The 17,296-nt window shown below is 37.8% G+C and overlaps 1 protein-coding gene across 1 annotated transcript in view; it reads right to left on the bottom strand.

Annotated features, from left to right (window-relative positions):
* The window catches only part of CC2D2A (coiled-coil and C2 domain containing 2A), a 54,616-nt gene that overhangs the window by 37,238 nt on the left and 82 nt on the right, over window positions 1–17,296 (bottom strand). The window contains exons 2-11 of the mRNA XM_034064639.1: window positions 16,437–16,517; window positions 16,113–16,197; window positions 10,453–10,541; window positions 9,980–10,081; window positions 8,367–8,468; window positions 7,401–7,577; window positions 7,075–7,225; window positions 5,574–5,710; window positions 4,025–4,156; window positions 2,045–2,254 (exon numbers count right to left, since the gene is read on the bottom strand). Of these exons, the coding sequence (XP_033920530.1) occupies window positions 2,045–2,254; window positions 4,025–4,156; window positions 5,574–5,710; window positions 7,075–7,225; window positions 7,401–7,577; window positions 8,367–8,468; window positions 9,980–10,081; window positions 10,453–10,541; window positions 16,113–16,197; window positions 16,437–16,517 (1,266 nt within the window). The remainder of the gene's footprint in view (window positions 1–2,044; window positions 2,255–4,024; window positions 4,157–5,573; window positions 5,711–7,074; window positions 7,226–7,400; window positions 7,578–8,366; window positions 8,469–9,979; window positions 10,082–10,452; window positions 10,542–16,112; window positions 16,198–16,436; window positions 16,518–17,296) is intronic.

Here is a 17,296-nt window from a genome sequence, read left to right as displayed (position 1 = left end):
AACACACAAACAACAGATAGTTTGACATTTATAAGGCATACAGTCCAATGCCTCTCAACACGAAAGAGCTAGTTATTACATAACAGAAAACTCTGACTTGTCTTGATTCCGTATTCACAGGGTTTTGCCATGTCTGTGAGGTGCTGATTCTTCAAGATGAAATTCTAATTAGGAACCTTGGATATATGAGGGAAATACTGACTTCATCACTGTGACAGATCTAAACAATGGAAAAAGATCATCTGGGGATTATTCTGAAAGCTCAGGAATTTAAGGGGTAAAAAAAAAAACCATAAAAATCCACCTTTTATAAAAGATTTCTGAGGACTAGGAAGAGCCACTAGAGGTAACCCTAGCAAAATCAATAAACAACAAAAATGAGCGGATTGGGATTTGATGATTGCATTAAAGAAGCTGGGTACCTTGCAACAAGCACTTAAGCATAAAATACTTCATGTAACAACTGAGAGAAGGTCTCAGGATGAAACAGAACTGGGAACAATGGTACAGTTCAAATGGACTTCTGAAGCCATACTGTAGAGACAAGAGGCCACCCCTTCAACTAAGGTTTGAAAATAGGCATCAGATGATTACAGGGAGGATGGACACCTAGTTTAGGAGAATGCAAAAATACGCATGGCTGTGAAGACTGTAGAATGAGAATGTAGAGGACTGGCTGGGAGAAAGTAAGGAACAACAGTGGGAAATAAAGGAGCAAAATTTTTGAAACAAGTCTATCAAACTGGAGAGATAACTGGAGAGCAGGAAACATACAGCTGAAAATACGTAAGGGCAACAAAAATTAAACTCACTGGTATAAAAAAGAAATTGAAAGAAATTTTGAAAGAAAGAGTAACTGAGCACATGGAAAGCTGCTAGTGCCATATGGGGCACAAAGGGCATGTTTTATAAAAGGAGACAGGAAGCGAAGTTTCTTTAACCTGCCAAAATGAGGACTGAAAGGTGATGTATTTTAAGACACAAAGAAAGACCAATAATCAGAACTGGATAAAGAGAGGTCCACTGGGACATGGTGGGGAGGGAGGGGAAGAGGGAAGAAGGGCTTAAGAACTATCTGGCTGCAACAATCTGGCCGTTAAGGATGGACACCTAGTTAGACTAGAGAGGTGACAAGACACTTAGAGGAGACAAGTTTTAAAACCACCTGTCAGTAGCAGAATGGAAGATAAAATACCGTATTATTAAATTCCTCTTATGAAAAATATATTATGCAGTTGCCCACAGTACTGACAATGTATTGTGGAAACACTCGGAAAGTCCCTTCAACACATAGATTCCTGTGATGAAGGCATGGAGAAGCCAAATGTCCTCTTTCATTGTTTCATGTTAAACTAAAGACAATACTTCAGAAGTAATGACAGACTAAAGTACACCAAAGAATTATTCTGAGACACTGTATGAAGTAGTTGTCCATCATCAGAACTATATCTAATGCTTTATATCAAAATTCAGAAGTATCTGTACAGCAGCTACTGACCCTCATTACACTAATATAAAAACAACTTGCATACAATTATTGTTTTGCCCTTATAACAGCCCTTTAAGGTAGAAAATCATCACCACCTTGAATTTATGTAAATCTGAATTTATATGTACTTAATAATCAAAGTAACTTTTAACATACCAGCCCTACTACACAGAACTATGTTGTATCACAGTATTTACCTCACATTTCTAAAGAATTATTTTATGTGAAATCTTAACTGTCATTCACTGGAAAACATTTTGGTTATTCTAAGGAATACTCATGTTATTGTATTCTAACACTTATACTCCCTTTGCCTCAGAACCTGCATAGAGCTCATTTTAATTAAAAGATCAAAAAGAAATCCATAACCTTAAAAAATGCAGTTCTGTGCTAAACACACAACAACCTAGGCAAAATACTTTTGTTTTTATCTTCTGACAGAACACTACTTATTACATATGATTTTATCACTCTACTCCAAAGAAAAAAATCCAGCTCTTAGCTTAAACTGTCACATCATTGTCTCAATCAGTTATGACAATGGAACAGAAATACCTTGTCTGTGAGAAGTTTGGTAAGATTCTTCTGTTTTCTTGCTAAATACTGATCATATAACTGAGCCAATTTAGCTGCCAACACATGCTCACGGCTGAAACAGGGATGATGGGTGAATATCAGTCCAGAAATATCAATATCCAATTGAAACGGGCCCTGAAAATCTCCAGGTCCAACAAGATACTGATTGGCAGCTGTCATTTTTACTGCCTGAATGAAAAAAAGAAGAAACAAATTTACAAACCCCAACAAAACAATTTTACAAAGAGATTCTATGACAGAAAATGACCCATTTAGCACTTCCTGCATCTAACTACTGACTCTTAAAACTGTAAACACTTCTGTGGTAACCTCTTTGCTTTATAGAAAACTGGGTGGCACAAAACCACCATGGGTGTTTTACACAGCAGAATAGTGATAACCCATATGAGGCTGAAATAAGAAGTCACCCACCTGTATTACAGGTTTTGCTGAACAATTAAGACAATAACACCAAACTGGAAAAAGAAAAGCCTGCTAATTGTCTTTTTAGCTGTTTGCTTAGTATCACATTATTTCCTCCTAGAACTGAGCTCTAAGATAAACAGCTCAGTTAGTGAACACAATTAGTGAAATCAGAAAAGCATTAGCAGGGCTTCTTGTCTGACTGCTGCTGCTCTTAGAATTCTTCAGAAGCGATTCAGAGATATTCTGGTACCAAAAAAGATGAAGCTGTTAGTTCTGCAGTGTTTACTGCAGCTCCTTCATAAGAACTGGGAAAAAGGCTATCAAAAAGGGAATTCAGCTGTTGCATAGCTCTTTTACAGGGCTTGTATAAATGTCCACAAAACACACTTAAGTCCACCAGGTCTTTCCATATTACGGTCCTCATCAAAATGTTTAGGATGACACACTGTCATAAAAGTGACAGCTTTGAAATTCTTAAACTGTATTTCTGCCCACAAGGGAGGCCCCAGGCTTAATCTTACTTCCAAGCTTAATAATTTACTTTCAACAGTGATTTACATGTCACTATTGAGGTAAACATAGTGTTCTTGTGTCCTGATTGAAACATAATCTCTCTTGACCTATCTTTACTAAGATCTAAGCAGCAAACTCTTCCTGCAATGCAGAAACACCCCGCATAGATCTGTGGTATGGAAGCATCCTGAAATATAACCAGCATCAATTAAAGGGCAACATTAAATCTGTATTAACAAGAGTAGACAGAAACACTTGTGTGTCCCAAAACAGTAATCTAATTTAAAATCTAAAAAGTCAGTTTTTCCAAGGGGATAACAGAGTGCTAACAAGCAGAACAATTAAAGCTTGCTTAAAGCTTGCTGAATGGTTTTAATTGAAACTTATTTTGATTTGTACTGACTGCACACTGCATCTGCTGTTTGCCAGGATAAGAACGCTGTGATTGAGGGAAAAACAAAAGCAAAGCAAAACAAGATCTGAACTGATGAAACATAACTCAAAATTGGTTGCTTTCTACATGAGCAAACTGCACATGAAGACTTACTCTGGAGGAGTTTCATCACTGTAAAACAACCACCGTGCACATGCACTTCAATTATTTCTCTCTTATTCTGCAAACAGCACCTCTGTCCTGATCTGTCTTACCAGCTCCTAACAACAGGTGCTTTATAGATACGCTACGGTAGGAACTAACCTATACTTTGGCATGAGAATATCCAAGGGTGCCTCACAGAGACCTTAGTGACTCAGACTTGAAGGAGTTTGTCATGGACTGTCACTTTACTGTTTTAACCAGTACTACTAGCTAAACAATTCATCCTTTAGCATGCCTTATTTTAACAGAAAAATACAGGGGGAATACACTTGAAGAAGTAGGTAACACTTAAAAGACTAGTTGTGGAACCCCAAAAAGCAGTCAGTATTCATAGTTCTTGGCATAAAACCCTACAGCTCCTCAGGGTTGCCTGTACAGAAGAACTGCAATATTGAGTGTTCACGTATACAAAATATACTTACCTTTACATACACTGTTTCAAGTTCTGGTGCAATACCTTCTTCCAATGAGAATATTGGAGGCCTCGTAGAAGACTGTTTAATTGGATTAGGCAATGCTAAGATTTTACCATCATCACCAAACCACCTTTTCCCCTACAAATAAAAAAATAATTTAATATTGTTTCTTCCTTTATATAGGCATAACTTGCAAATTTGTACTTCTTACAGTCACCTTTTATTCTACAACTGTTTTTCATGAACTGTTTGTGACTGAATTAACCAAAAACCTAAGACACCAAAATAAAATCTTCAAATGTATTATAGGTAAGTTTTGAAATCTGAAAATCAAGAGCTTGCTCAAGCTTTAAATGTACTGATTTTTTTCTCCTTCAACATTCAGTACTACAGATTTGAAAGGAAAAAACAAGAAAAAAAATCCCCCAGCAATTGCACCCCTTATTTAGTGTTGGGTTTTTTTAAATAACAAAAATAGAAAGAATTTTAATGTTTTACACAAGAGCTAATGGCAGCTCAGATCATTTATCAAAGCATCTCTCAAGTCTTTTACTCCACAAGCTGAACTAATTAAACAGCCTCTATGAAAGTAGATGAGGTAAGCATCGCGCACACCAATTGCTACCCATGGAGTTACATGTTAAACACTGTCCTCTGCCCTCATGACCTGAATTCAAGAATTGACTAAACCAGTGCTGAAAGATGCTGGCCTGCTCTCTTAATCCCACACCTGGGATTCCCACTGACCCTAAAACCAAACATTTTTCTGGTGACACAGTGAAGCAGACTAGAAAAACTAACTGGGTTGAAGCTATCCAGTTATAAATTTTAGATCCAAATACTCCCAATCTGATCTGCAAAAGTACCTCCGCTAAACCATGAAGAATTCATAAAATTGTACTAAAATATAAAAGACTGCTCCTGCAGACCAGCTTAAATCTATACAAACCGGACTATGTATAGGAGGGTAATATGGCAAGATAAAATATACCCAAGCCACCTTCCCCCATGTTTCAGAAAGCCATTCTTAAAAATCTAAAGGGATTCTAAAACCTCTCCAGCTTAATACTTACTTACCCTTGCAGTCTGACCAGTAAATCCTGCAAGTCTATTCCTTTATGGTATCTTCAGTTGACACAAAAAACAGACATTCCATATTGCTTCCTTTTGCTAGTAAATAGCACAAGAGTGCCCATCTCTTGTGTAAGCCTTTATACATACCACTAACACTGACAGCATTTATAAAAAACCTAAATTACAATTGCCCCTGTTGTACTGTGGCACAGACAAGTGAAGTGATTTGTTCCCCAGCAGGCTATGAGCAGAGCCAGGAAGACACCAGTTTTCTAAGATGCAGTCTGGTGCTCTGACTACTGAGATACACTAAAAATAGACTCCTACAAAAAGTCCAAAATGTCTGAAAATAAAAATTCCTGATGTTTTGATACTGCTAAACATAAAGATGAAAGTCCCATATTACTATGACCTACTTAGCTGTAACAAAACACTGATAAAGAGTTTTAAAAAGAAAACTAGGAAGCTATCTGTGACTTACTTGCTCCTGTCTGAGTATCCTGTTTTCTAAAATATTTTGATTCGACTGTGATACAAAGGGCCTTTCACCTATGTAAAGACCTTCATCCTCAAGGTACCTAGGCTGCATGTCTCTAGGCATCTTCTCAGAAGCAGGCACTAATGAGAAATCAGAAAGAAAAGCACGTAAAATATAACTGGAGTTCTAGTTTATTAATTCTCTAAGAGCTTGTGCCATTCTGAAAATGAATGGCAATGCATATTAAGCACGCTGTTTGGAATATTTTCCTAACTAGGAAAACAGAAGTAAGAATAGAACCAGAACAGGTCCTTTTCTTAATCAGGACAGATTCTCAATTTAAATCTATTGTAAAATTGTCACAAGTCTTCTAAGCAGATAATGAAACAGTTCCTCACAAAAAAAAAATACTTAGAATGACATAGTGGAGTTTAGTTTTAATGGTTGCTTGTGTAACCCTGTAAAAATCTTTTAGCAGCAACAACTGACTAGACAAACATTATCAAACCTTTCCCATATAAAGTGAAATATTAACCAAGATCAATCTCAACTACTATTAAGTTTGCTTAAGCTACTATTGCACAAACTATAGAACATGCATGAAAAGTCATGTTAGCCTACGAACAGGTGGAATTCTTTAAAGCTTGGCTGCAGGATTATTTCATTGGTGTGTATGGGTTCAGTATTTTTCAAGAAGCAATCTCAAAACAGGAAGGGATTACACTGAGGATTACAATAACAGTGATCCCCTACAGAACACAGTGGACCACACTGGAAGAAGTCAGAACTTTCGAGACATAAAAACCAAGGTACCCAGTAAATATTTTAACATCACACTGTAAGCTGTGATGAGTCCATTCTGGTACAGACCACCAAGACTCATTTCCATTTCTTCCAGTTCAAATGTTAAATAGCAAATGATATTCTAAAGTATTTTTTTAGGACTTTACAGTTCTATGGGAATAAGGAGAAAAGGTCAGAGACATGATCAATGTTAACTATTTCCAGTTCACAAAATCACTTTGAGAAAAGGGTCCCATGAATCACAAAAATCCATACGTTATTCACGTGACTCTTGACAAACTTGCCACATGGAAAAAAAATGTAAATATGGCCAAGGGAACAGTTAGAATGTACAGAGCCACCCTTTATGCCTAAATGAGTGTGCCAATTAACCTGCTGTTAAATAATGTAACAGCTAAACCCCACTAAAAGAGGGGCCATCCATTACTATAGACAGCACTAAGGTAATTACTCCAGATCAACTCATATGCCCTGAGTTCACTTGCTAGTGTACCAGCTGGTGACCCACTGAGGTGTGCATGTCCCTAGTTAATCCATTTGTCAGACCTTTTCAGACTTAACTGGATGATCAGTGCCAGAGAACTGCAATTAAATCTCTTTCTACTACCAGAGACAGACTGATACAAGATTTTTCAGCAGATCAAGAAGTGCCACAATACGTAAAATCCAGGAACAAAATGGATAAGCACAATCTTCATACCTGCTAGCATGCTGGGAATGAAGAGAAACTCTTTTTCCTTTTTCAGTTGCTCAGAGTAGTTTTCACAGTCAGGAGGTTCCATTACTAGAAAATCTTCAGCTGTCTGCCCTATAATGAATAAATCATCTTTAACCAGGCGTGCATCTTCATCCTATAGTTTAAGTGGAAACATCTCTGTTAGCTTGTCTATTTCTTAAAATGGAGATCTTTAGAAAGTATACCTTTAGAAGTTTTAAGGAAACAAAAGTTGCCATTTGGTATTTGATTATTAAAATTAATTCAAGAAATATAAATAAAAATATGAACATTTATTCTGCAGCTCGCACCATTTCATCCTCCTCTTGTTCACCCTCTTGGGTTTCTACACATTCTTCTTCTGCCTCCTCTTCTTCATTTAATTCATTCCTTCTCCTGGCTTCAGCTTTCATATTCTGTGGTTCAGCATCAAAATTGAAGGTAAAAAAATTATATGCTTCTTCAGCAGAAGGAAAATCATTCTGGTACTAAGAAAAAAGACAAAGATACCTTAATATGACATTTATAAGAGATTTGGGCAAGTAAGGATATCTTTCAATTAACAACAGCAATAACAACATGTATAAACACTTATCAGAGAATAACTGTTTTATCTCAGAGAGAACTCGCCCAGATGCTGAAGCTGACCGAAATTTTTAAATGAGACACGAAACTTACTCTAGTGCTATACCATAGTTTCATTAAATATTATTGCAATGTTTTATTACAGAAAGGTACCTGGTTTAATTTTAACCAGCATTTTGTTTTACACATAAATGATTTGTAAATCAAAAATGCCAAAGTTTAAATTTTGGCTATAATACAGATATCCAGGTGAATCATATTGCTAATGTCATTTTTGTCTCTGAAAGAGCCAGGTCCCTTTAGTGTTAGGATGAAACCTCTCATATTAGGATAATAGCCTTTTGTGGCTAATATCGATATACTAATCTGTACATCGTTTTAACTGCCAATTGGTGGCATTCAATAAGATGGATTTAAACAAACATTTTTGTTTCCAGCCTTCAGGAATTATGTCCAAATGGATTTACTTGATTTTTCTTTTTAAATCAAATGACCCAAAGCCATTCCTTCCAATTTTCTTCCAATTTCAATTGTTGTAATATACTGTTTATGATTTTTTTAATTAAATAAATCCCTCTCCCCTGCTTAAGACTGAATTCTGCCTGATGCTTCAAACAGCATCATGAAGCTATATAGAGTTTAAATTAAATCAAATCAGTATCAGTTATTGAAATGAAGGAATTGATACTCACTGTTGACTTCTCCTTAAGTTTTTTTACAGTATCATGAAACTTTATTTTTGATGGTAAGTGGGATTCATCTTCTTGCATCTCTCTAAATTTATCATTATCAGACTGCATAAAAATATATACACAAGTTATAGCATTCATTTACTGATCCATAAAAAAGACAACCAGCTGAATGCAAAGATCAGATATTGCATTTTCACAGAAAAACAAACAAAAACGAAACACAACCCCTGTGGTGACAATTATTCTGATTTGTATTTATTTTAATTATTACTTAATTCCTTCCTCCTTTGGGTCAAGAAATATACTGTAGAGTATAAAGAAATGGCTCACTGCAATAAATGTTAGCTTACTTTTTTCACTGTGGCCGAGATCATTGTTTCTGCACTCCCAAACACAAGCTGCCACATCCTAATCTCCGCAAGGGGGAGAAATTCAACACTTTCCCATATACAGAAGAGAGGCTGAAAGACTGCACAAACAATGGCAAGAGTGCTGCTGACACACACTGCCAGCTGGGGAAGGGAATCAAAGAGCTAAGGCCAGCTTCTCACATAGCCCCTGCTGTAATCAGGAAAAAACTATTTGGTATTCAAAAACGGTGATGTCCATTGCTTGGGTGCTTTAATACAGAATTCATTATTTGTTTTGTTCTCTCTCAGTTATTGCTAGCTGACTCTACTAAAACTCTATGGGAGGGCGGTTGGAACCAGATGATCTTAAGGTCCTTCCCAACCCTAACTATTCTATGATTCTGTGATACTCCTCTACCTTTTCAAGAAAGTAAGTGCAGTAAGCAAAAGCAACACAGGGGAGGTTTCAAACATACTTTCTATAAAATTAGTAAACAACTTTTAATAAGCATATCACTTCCACATTTTCCTAATACAAACATAATAAAATACTACTTAGCTGAAAGCTGTAACAATTACTTTTTATAAGAAAACACTGCCAAAAACCTTCCCACAACCTACACGAGTAGGTAATTCTCCCCTAAACAAGCAATTTAGCCAGGCTAATTCATATTGTTTGGAAATCCAGATAAAAATGTTAGTGCTACATGCTGCTATTTCTTGAGCATACGCATTCTTTGGAATGCATTTTCTATAGGCAAGTAATCCCTTTGTGAATTCTGAAGAATATCTGGGTTGTAATAAAGAACATGCTTATACTAAAAATAAAATAATATAGAACAGTATCAAGGAAATACAATACAGTACAATGACATAAAGTTAACATCCAACCTCTAGCAGTTTCACTGTGCAGATTTATATAAAGCTATAATACAGTGGTCTTTTCTGTTACAGTAAGTTTTAAATACTTTAAAGCATCTTAAGCAACAGAATTCAGAAACCTGTAAATGACAGAGATTTCACATGATGTCTATACTATAATGAAAGCAAATTATTATTTTTAAAGGCAATAATAATATTAAAATTAAACATTTAAGACAATAATCAGAAAGGTTCCTTCCTGGTTACCTAGTTCAAACAGTAATATAATTTTGAACCCATTAAATAGATGAAATCTCTCTTTGAGACTATGTGTGGTCTTTACTTCATGTTCAAATTTACCTTCTTATTATCAGAATAGCAAGACATAATGCACCTTCTTACCACTTTATCCAATCTGACTTTTGTTTTTTTTTCTTTGATGCTTTTTAAACGCCTTGGTCTTGGACTGGGATCTTCTTGCAATAAAGTAATTTCTGCTTTTGACTAAGCAAACAAAAAAACTGTTTAGTTATAACGTTACATAAATATAACAAGACCAAAGCTACATTAACTACCAGAAACCCAAAGACATATAAGTTCGTGTTAGGGACAGAGTCTATTAATCAGCTTACAATGTGCATAATCAGCTTAAGTGATTTTACACACCTAGATGTTAATACCCCCTATTAAGCTGCACAGTAAACTTACAAGGAACCCCCTTACTTTCAAATAGTGTAAGAAACACAAAAGTGTCTTGTTAATGACTGCATCATTTGAATCACAAGTCAATGATAATATAAACTTTAGGAAACGATTAAATGTGTGGTACTTATAAGACTAAAACCAACCAAACAGCACTTCTGGAGGATTCTCACCTTTGCTGCTTTTAGTTTCTCTCTCATTCGCTCCCTAACAGAAGATTCTGCAGAGCCTGCCTTCGATGTAGAAGGAACTGGTGGCAATTCTGAAACAGAGAAACGTAGCAACATGTTAAATCAGACATTTTCTGAAAGAAGTTTCAAACTATGTAGAATAAAACCACATATACCATACAACATCCCATGTTCCAACAGAAAGAGCTTACATGAGAAAATGTGAAGGAATGCAACACTTTTTTGGAATTCAGACCTTAAAGGCTATCCCTTAAATGCCTTTAACTGCAATGGTAAAGATTACCTTTCATTATACACTATGAACCACCTTAAATAAAGCGTATACACACTTTTTTTTTCTTCTATTAGAAATGTATAAGGAATTACCTGGCATTTTATAAGCTGTTTGTCAGAGCTGTCCAGATCTAATTTTGAAAGGTGATTTGCCATAAATCCTGATACAAGTGTGACACAGGTAAAGATACTGTTACCAGTAAAGAATTTACAGACATGCTTCTTTTTTTCCAGCTTAAAGCTACCTGCTTTTTTTGTAGCGACAAATTATCAATTTCTCCAGAAGAGTTTTTGTGCTACAGCTTTAGTACAATCAAGGGAGTAAGATGCATTTTACTCTGCATCATGTATGACCGACAGCATCATCATATAACTTCCCATTTCACACACAAGCTACTCTCAGCTCTATTTGTGCTACTGCTCTGAATCAACAGATTACCTCCTCCAAGATCAACAGTAGTCTATCCCCACATTCAGGATGTGAGACAAGACTCATAGATGGATGAATTAACTCAACTCACACATAAACCAAAATTTGTAAGAGATGTAAACAGCAACAGGTGACCTGCGAGGAATACTACCACACCGTCTAACTATGCTAAGATGGGCTGAGGAAAGCCAGAGCCCACCTGCACTCAAATCTGTCAGTGGATGTGATGGCCAACAAGATGGGATATTACAGGTGTTTTAGATCCAAAAGGAAGACTAAGGAAAATTGTTACAGGCTGCTAAAGTAGGGGACAAGGTGAGACACAGGAAAGATCCAAATAATCAGTGCATTCTTCATTTTTTTTTACTGCCATCAGGAACACAAAGCCCCAGAGACCAGTGGCAAAGCCTGAGGCATCAAAGTTACCCTCAATGAAGAAGGATCAAGTAAGGCCATACTTAAACCAACTGAGCATATGCAAATCTATGGGTCTTAATGGGATGTTCCCATGACTGCTGAGGGAGCTTGTCAATGTCACCTCAAGACCACTCTCAATTATCTTTGGTGACTATCAAGGGAGGTTCCTGAGAACTGAAACTGAGCAAACATCACCCCTGTCTTCAAGGAAGGGAATCTGGGGAACTACAGGCTAGTCAGCATCATCTGAATGAGCCCCAGAAGGTGATGGAGCAAATAATACTGGAAAGCATTGCCACATATGTCACAGAATCACAGAATCCCAAGGGTTGGAAGGGACCTCAAAAGATCATCTAGTCCAACCCCCCTGCAAGAGCAGGGAAACCTAGAGTACATCACACACGAACTTGTCCAGGCAGGCCTTGAATAAGTACAAGACAAAACTGGGAGTCATCAACAATGATTTATGAAGGGAAAAGCTTCTACCTGATCAATGACACAACCTTTTTTGATAATTGAGTAAGTGGATGAAGTGAAAGCAGTGCATGTTGTTTAGCACTGCTTCCTGTAGCATCAAAGAAACTAAGGGAAATATGGGCTACAGAACTAGGTGGGATGAAAACTGGCTGAACTCTTGGGCTCAAAGGGTTGTGATCAGTAGTCTTAAGTCTGGTGTCCATCACTGCAGTTGTACCCCTGCAGTCGATTTCAAACAAACAACACTCCAGCCCCAAGAACTCTATGTGCTTTAGGATCAAGTATTCTCTGTTGATCCTGTGAAACATAAAATACTCAGTTTTAAATTAGTGGCATATATTTAGATTTTTTGATAGTAAATACCATGTTTGGACACAGACTTAGGTAATTATGAGATTATGGAAAAGGAGGATTACTGCTTTTGCATCCTTTGAATTGCTGCTCCCCAAAAGCCCAGCCTTTTATTCCATAACTAAAATTGAAAGCAAACACATCATTGATAACTAAACTTATCAGGACCTCCTTTTCCTTTGAAGGACTGATGGCATTCTTCCCCCTTATCTTCTACATATCAAATCCTCTTAGACTATGATTTCTTCAGGTAGACCCAGAAAGTATTAGTCTTTTCTATAAAGAGAATTATCCAGTTGTTTAGAGAGAGCTATGCTCTTGGAGTCAGAAGCACAAAGTGTATACCTACAACCCATCCTCTCATATGAACTCAAATGAAAAACATGTTAAATGTACAATATAAATAAGATTGCATATGTAATCAACAGGCAACACTCCCAGGAGTTTTATATGTTAAACACAATTACAGTAATAGATGGTATTTTGAGAAGGTATCCATTTCCCTCTCTTGGATTGTGCTACCACTGTACAAGACTCAAGGTTATCTCTTTGTAAAAGTCTACAGAATATTTTTAGCTGAAAACAGTCTTATATATCTAGTAGCTTAGAAAGTCATCACTTAAGCATTTTTCTTTTTGAAAGACCTAATTCATTTCTCCATTAACAAAACTGATTCTAGCTACATAACTACCTTCCCATCTGCAAAGGCCTCTTCAGTCTCATCTAGACCCTGGAGTTCACCTGGAAATTCTCAGGATTTTACTGAAATTTTAACTTTGACTGATACATGCAATATTAACATTTTAAAGAGAAATGCTTTACATGCCTTCTTAAACATGGAATCCTCAGATCTTATTTTTTCCTTCTCAACTCTTATAACTAGTTTTTGTTTCCAGAAGGAGCTTCAGCATTCCACACAAAACACACTGGTCCTTTTACAATGAGAAAACTGTAGCTCTCTTTGCATCCACACTTCGTGGTGCATGACATCTTTAAAAAAATATATATATATACATATACAAAATTAAATAAATATATATGTATTTGTTATATATAATGATAAATTACAGATGACACTGTAGGGAAATAAGTTTTTCCAGTTATCTCCACTTACAAAATCGTATTACTTGTCAGTTCTTTAAGCCAAACACTGGTTTGTTCTTTGTCCTTACAAAAGATCATTGTTTGTCAAGGTCTAAGTAAAAGATGATTCCAGGTTTATGTGAGGCATTAAATTCATGAAAAGGAGATAAAGCAGCAAAGGGTAAGTGCTTAGGAGTGGTAATGTCATACAACATATATCACATTATGGCTGATTTGATATTACTCCAAGAGCTTTACTGGCAGCAGAAAATACCATATGCTGAATATACAACTTAAACATCTAAAGGCTACCTACAATACCAAAGTCAGAGTGTAATCTAATTTCTAGCATGACCTTAGTCCACTCTCATTTGAAAAATACATTAAGATAAACCCCACTAATACAAATTCTACTCAGAATCATCAAAAGACTTGGGAGAACACAAATCTTTCCAAATTAGACAATTTACTACCTGCATTTGTAAAAAGAAGCATTCACTGTATTTGGAAACTTTCAAGAGAAAAAAAGGAAGGCCCAAAGTGGTTAGCACTAGCATGAGACACAAGCATCCCATCACCAACTCCTACTTAGAGGAATACTAGAGTCAGAAATAAGCAAGTACACTACATGATAAAACATAAAAACGCCTATTTGCATTTTGTCTTTCCTAACAAGAAATGCAGTATGTGTAAGAACAGGGCAAGAATTAGTAACAAAACAGAGAACAAGATCTAGATAAATATTCATCAGAATGATTTTGGTTTGGATAGATGCATGAAGACTTCAACTCAAGGTGAAGTCTCTCTCAAAACTTCAGATGTAATTAAAAAAAATCAGATGGATAAATTATATTACAATTAAAGTAAAGTAATGATAGTCTATTCAGAATACCACAGGCAGTACTTTTCATTTGATCATAAAAACAGCAGAATGACAGGGATTTCAGAAGCAGCAACAAGAACAAGTAACAAAACAAAATGCTTAAGAAAATAAAACATCACATAATGGAAATAAAGGCTATTTTTCTTCTCAAGAGTACTGCTGTGCTGTTCTGGTTATTCTTGGAAAATGAGCTTCTATAAAAGAAAATAACCATTGCTAGAGGGTGTCTCTTGATTTCCCCATGCAAACCATTGTGAAAACTGTTTGGATTCCATCTGTCAACAGCACATCACTTTCTAGCATAAGCTGGCCCAGTAAGACTCAAAACCATTCAAAAGAAAAGTACACAGTCCTTAAAAGCTCCGGAAAAATCCCTAGATTATAGATGCCTGTAACAAATACCATATTCTGCAAACAACTAAAATGATTTTAAGGACAATGATTACATTTTTATTTTGGTAAACTTTGATACTGACAAAAAGCTAAGTGTGTTTGTATTTCAATGGATTTTCATTTTATTGACTTTTAAATACTCTGTTCTCAATTAGCTCATTTATGCATCCTATTTAGGTAAACCCTTAAAACCATGCAGTAAGACTGACAACAATAAAAGTCCTAAGTATTTAACAGGAATATTGCAGGGATTCTGCCAAAGAAATATAAGATTAGTTTTCAAGTACCAACAACATTTATTCTTTCCAACCCTGCAATTAGACATTCAGTTCTAACAGCTTCCCACTACATCACCACTCTCTTGTGCTCTCCTACTTTGTGAGCAAATACAGTATTTCACATGCCACAGTTAAAACAGCCATCAATAAATCCATGCTCCATCATAAGCATCATTAACACTCCAGGCACAAGAGATGAAGTTGAGGAATGGCTGAAGGAACTGGGGTTGTTTAAGTCTGGAGAAGAGAAGCCACAGGGAGAACCTTATCACTCTCTAGAAGTACCTGAGGGAGGTTGTAGTGAGGTGGGGGTTGGTCACTTTTACCATGTAACAAGTGACAGGACAAGAGGAAATAGCCTCAAGTTGTGCCAGGGGAAGTTTAGATCAGATATTCGGAAAAATTTCTTCAGAGAGGGTAATCAGGCATTGGAAAAGGCTTTCCAGGGAAGCAGTGGAATCACCATCCCTGGAAGTGTTCAAAAACCATGTAGGTGAGGCCCTCAGAAATATGGTTTAGTGATGGTTTTGGCAGCCCTGGGGTAACGGTTGGACTTGATGATCTTAAAGGTCTTTTCCAATCTAGCTGATTCTATGACATTCAAATATGTAAATACTACATATCTACCCCAAACCCTCTGAAAAAAAAAGATGCATTTTATTGACGAACATTTCGTAATCATCCCGCATTTAAATACCACAGGAACACGTTTCGAGTGCAGCGTTCTAACTGCACACCTGATGCTAGGAGCTGACTTGGCACAAGACATACACACACCTCCATCCCTGCTCTATGCTGCGAACAAGCGACCTGAAGGAGGCTCCAGGGGCAAGAGTAACCACGCTCCCCCCCTCACGTGAACCCCACAGCAGTTCTCCCCCTCATGACCGCAAGCGATCTCGAAGCGGGAGCCCCCAGCCCAGGTAACACCGACTGCAAAGCGTGAACCTTCCACCCGCCCCGGGACATCGCTGGGAGGGCACCCACGGCAGCCCCCCGAGCATGGCGGCCCTCTGCCCCGCCCCCGGCCCCGCCCACGCCCGTTCGAGTCACTCACCGCGCGGCGCGGCAGGGGCAGCCGCCATGGCGCCGCGGCTCCTTTCCTCTTGCTGCGGCTCGGGGGGACCGACAGCCTCCGGCAGCTGCAGGGGGGCAGAGAGGCCGAGGGACGGCGCATGAGTGAGGGCAGCCGGGACAAAACAAGAAACACGCCCGCAACCGGCGGCCGCTTGCGGGACCCCAACCCTCGGGGCCAGGCAGGAGCGAGTGACCGCGCATGCGCGTTGCGGATCCCGGAGCTATATGCGCATGCGCGGAAGCCGCCGCTGTCGGCCGGCAGCGTTGAGAGAGGAGACCCCGGAATGGGAGGCGGTTGGGTTACCGTGTGCCTTCTGCTGTGCCTGCGGGCTGTCAGTGTCTTCCGCAGCCTGTCCGCCAGGGCAGCTTCCTCATCCTGCAGCTCCTGTCACACAGAGAGCTGTGCTGTGGCCCCAGACCCACGGAGATAATCTCCGATCTATCAAAATACCCGATTTAAGCAATTTTCCATATATATCTATATATATACACACACGTATACGCGTTCTGCTGATGCCGTTGGCAAGCTACAGTTCTGACACTGTGTAGAACACACTGCCACCAACAAGGTTAAAGGCTACTGAAGGCACTAAAGTGTCCTGCCTTATCTTGACAGTTTACTTCAAAACACAAACCTGTTGGTTTGTTTTGTGGTTTTGGTTTGTTGGGGTTTGGTGTGTTTTGGTTTTCTGGTTGGTTGTTTGGTGTGTTTGGTTTGGTTTGTGGGGGTTTTATTTTTGTGTGTGTTTTCGTTTCTTTTTTTGGGGGGGAAGGTGTTCATTTTCTTTTTCTGACATCTTACTGACATAGCACCAGGCACAGTCTGAACACCATCACATCAAAGCGTTTCTACAGATGAGACACAGGGTAACTTTCTGCTTTTGCAGTGTACTTCAGACTAAATATATTTAAGCAATAATTTGCAGATAATCAAGTGTTGGATCAATATAAAATAGAATAAAAAATAGACATTAAAGGTACCTATTTCTTACCATATGGTATGTATGGTTGCAATTTATTTGCACAGAAACGAGTAATTATGCAAACCAGCATTAACTAGAATTGTACTGGCTGACTGAGGCTTAACAAGAGCTTACAAGACTATTTACTTGCTTCACTTTTCACAGTGACATTCCTACTAGTGAAAAAAATCATACCCTGGTT

This window comes from Melopsittacus undulatus, chromosome 7 (genome assembly GCF_012275295.1).
Source record: "Melopsittacus undulatus isolate bMelUnd1 chromosome 7, bMelUnd1.mat.Z, whole genome shotgun sequence".
Taxonomy (NCBI): domain Eukaryota; kingdom Metazoa; phylum Chordata; class Aves; order Psittaciformes; family Psittaculidae; genus Melopsittacus; species Melopsittacus undulatus.
The sequence above is the reverse complement of the archived record's forward strand: the minus strand, read 5'-3'. Positions and strand labels throughout refer to the sequence as shown.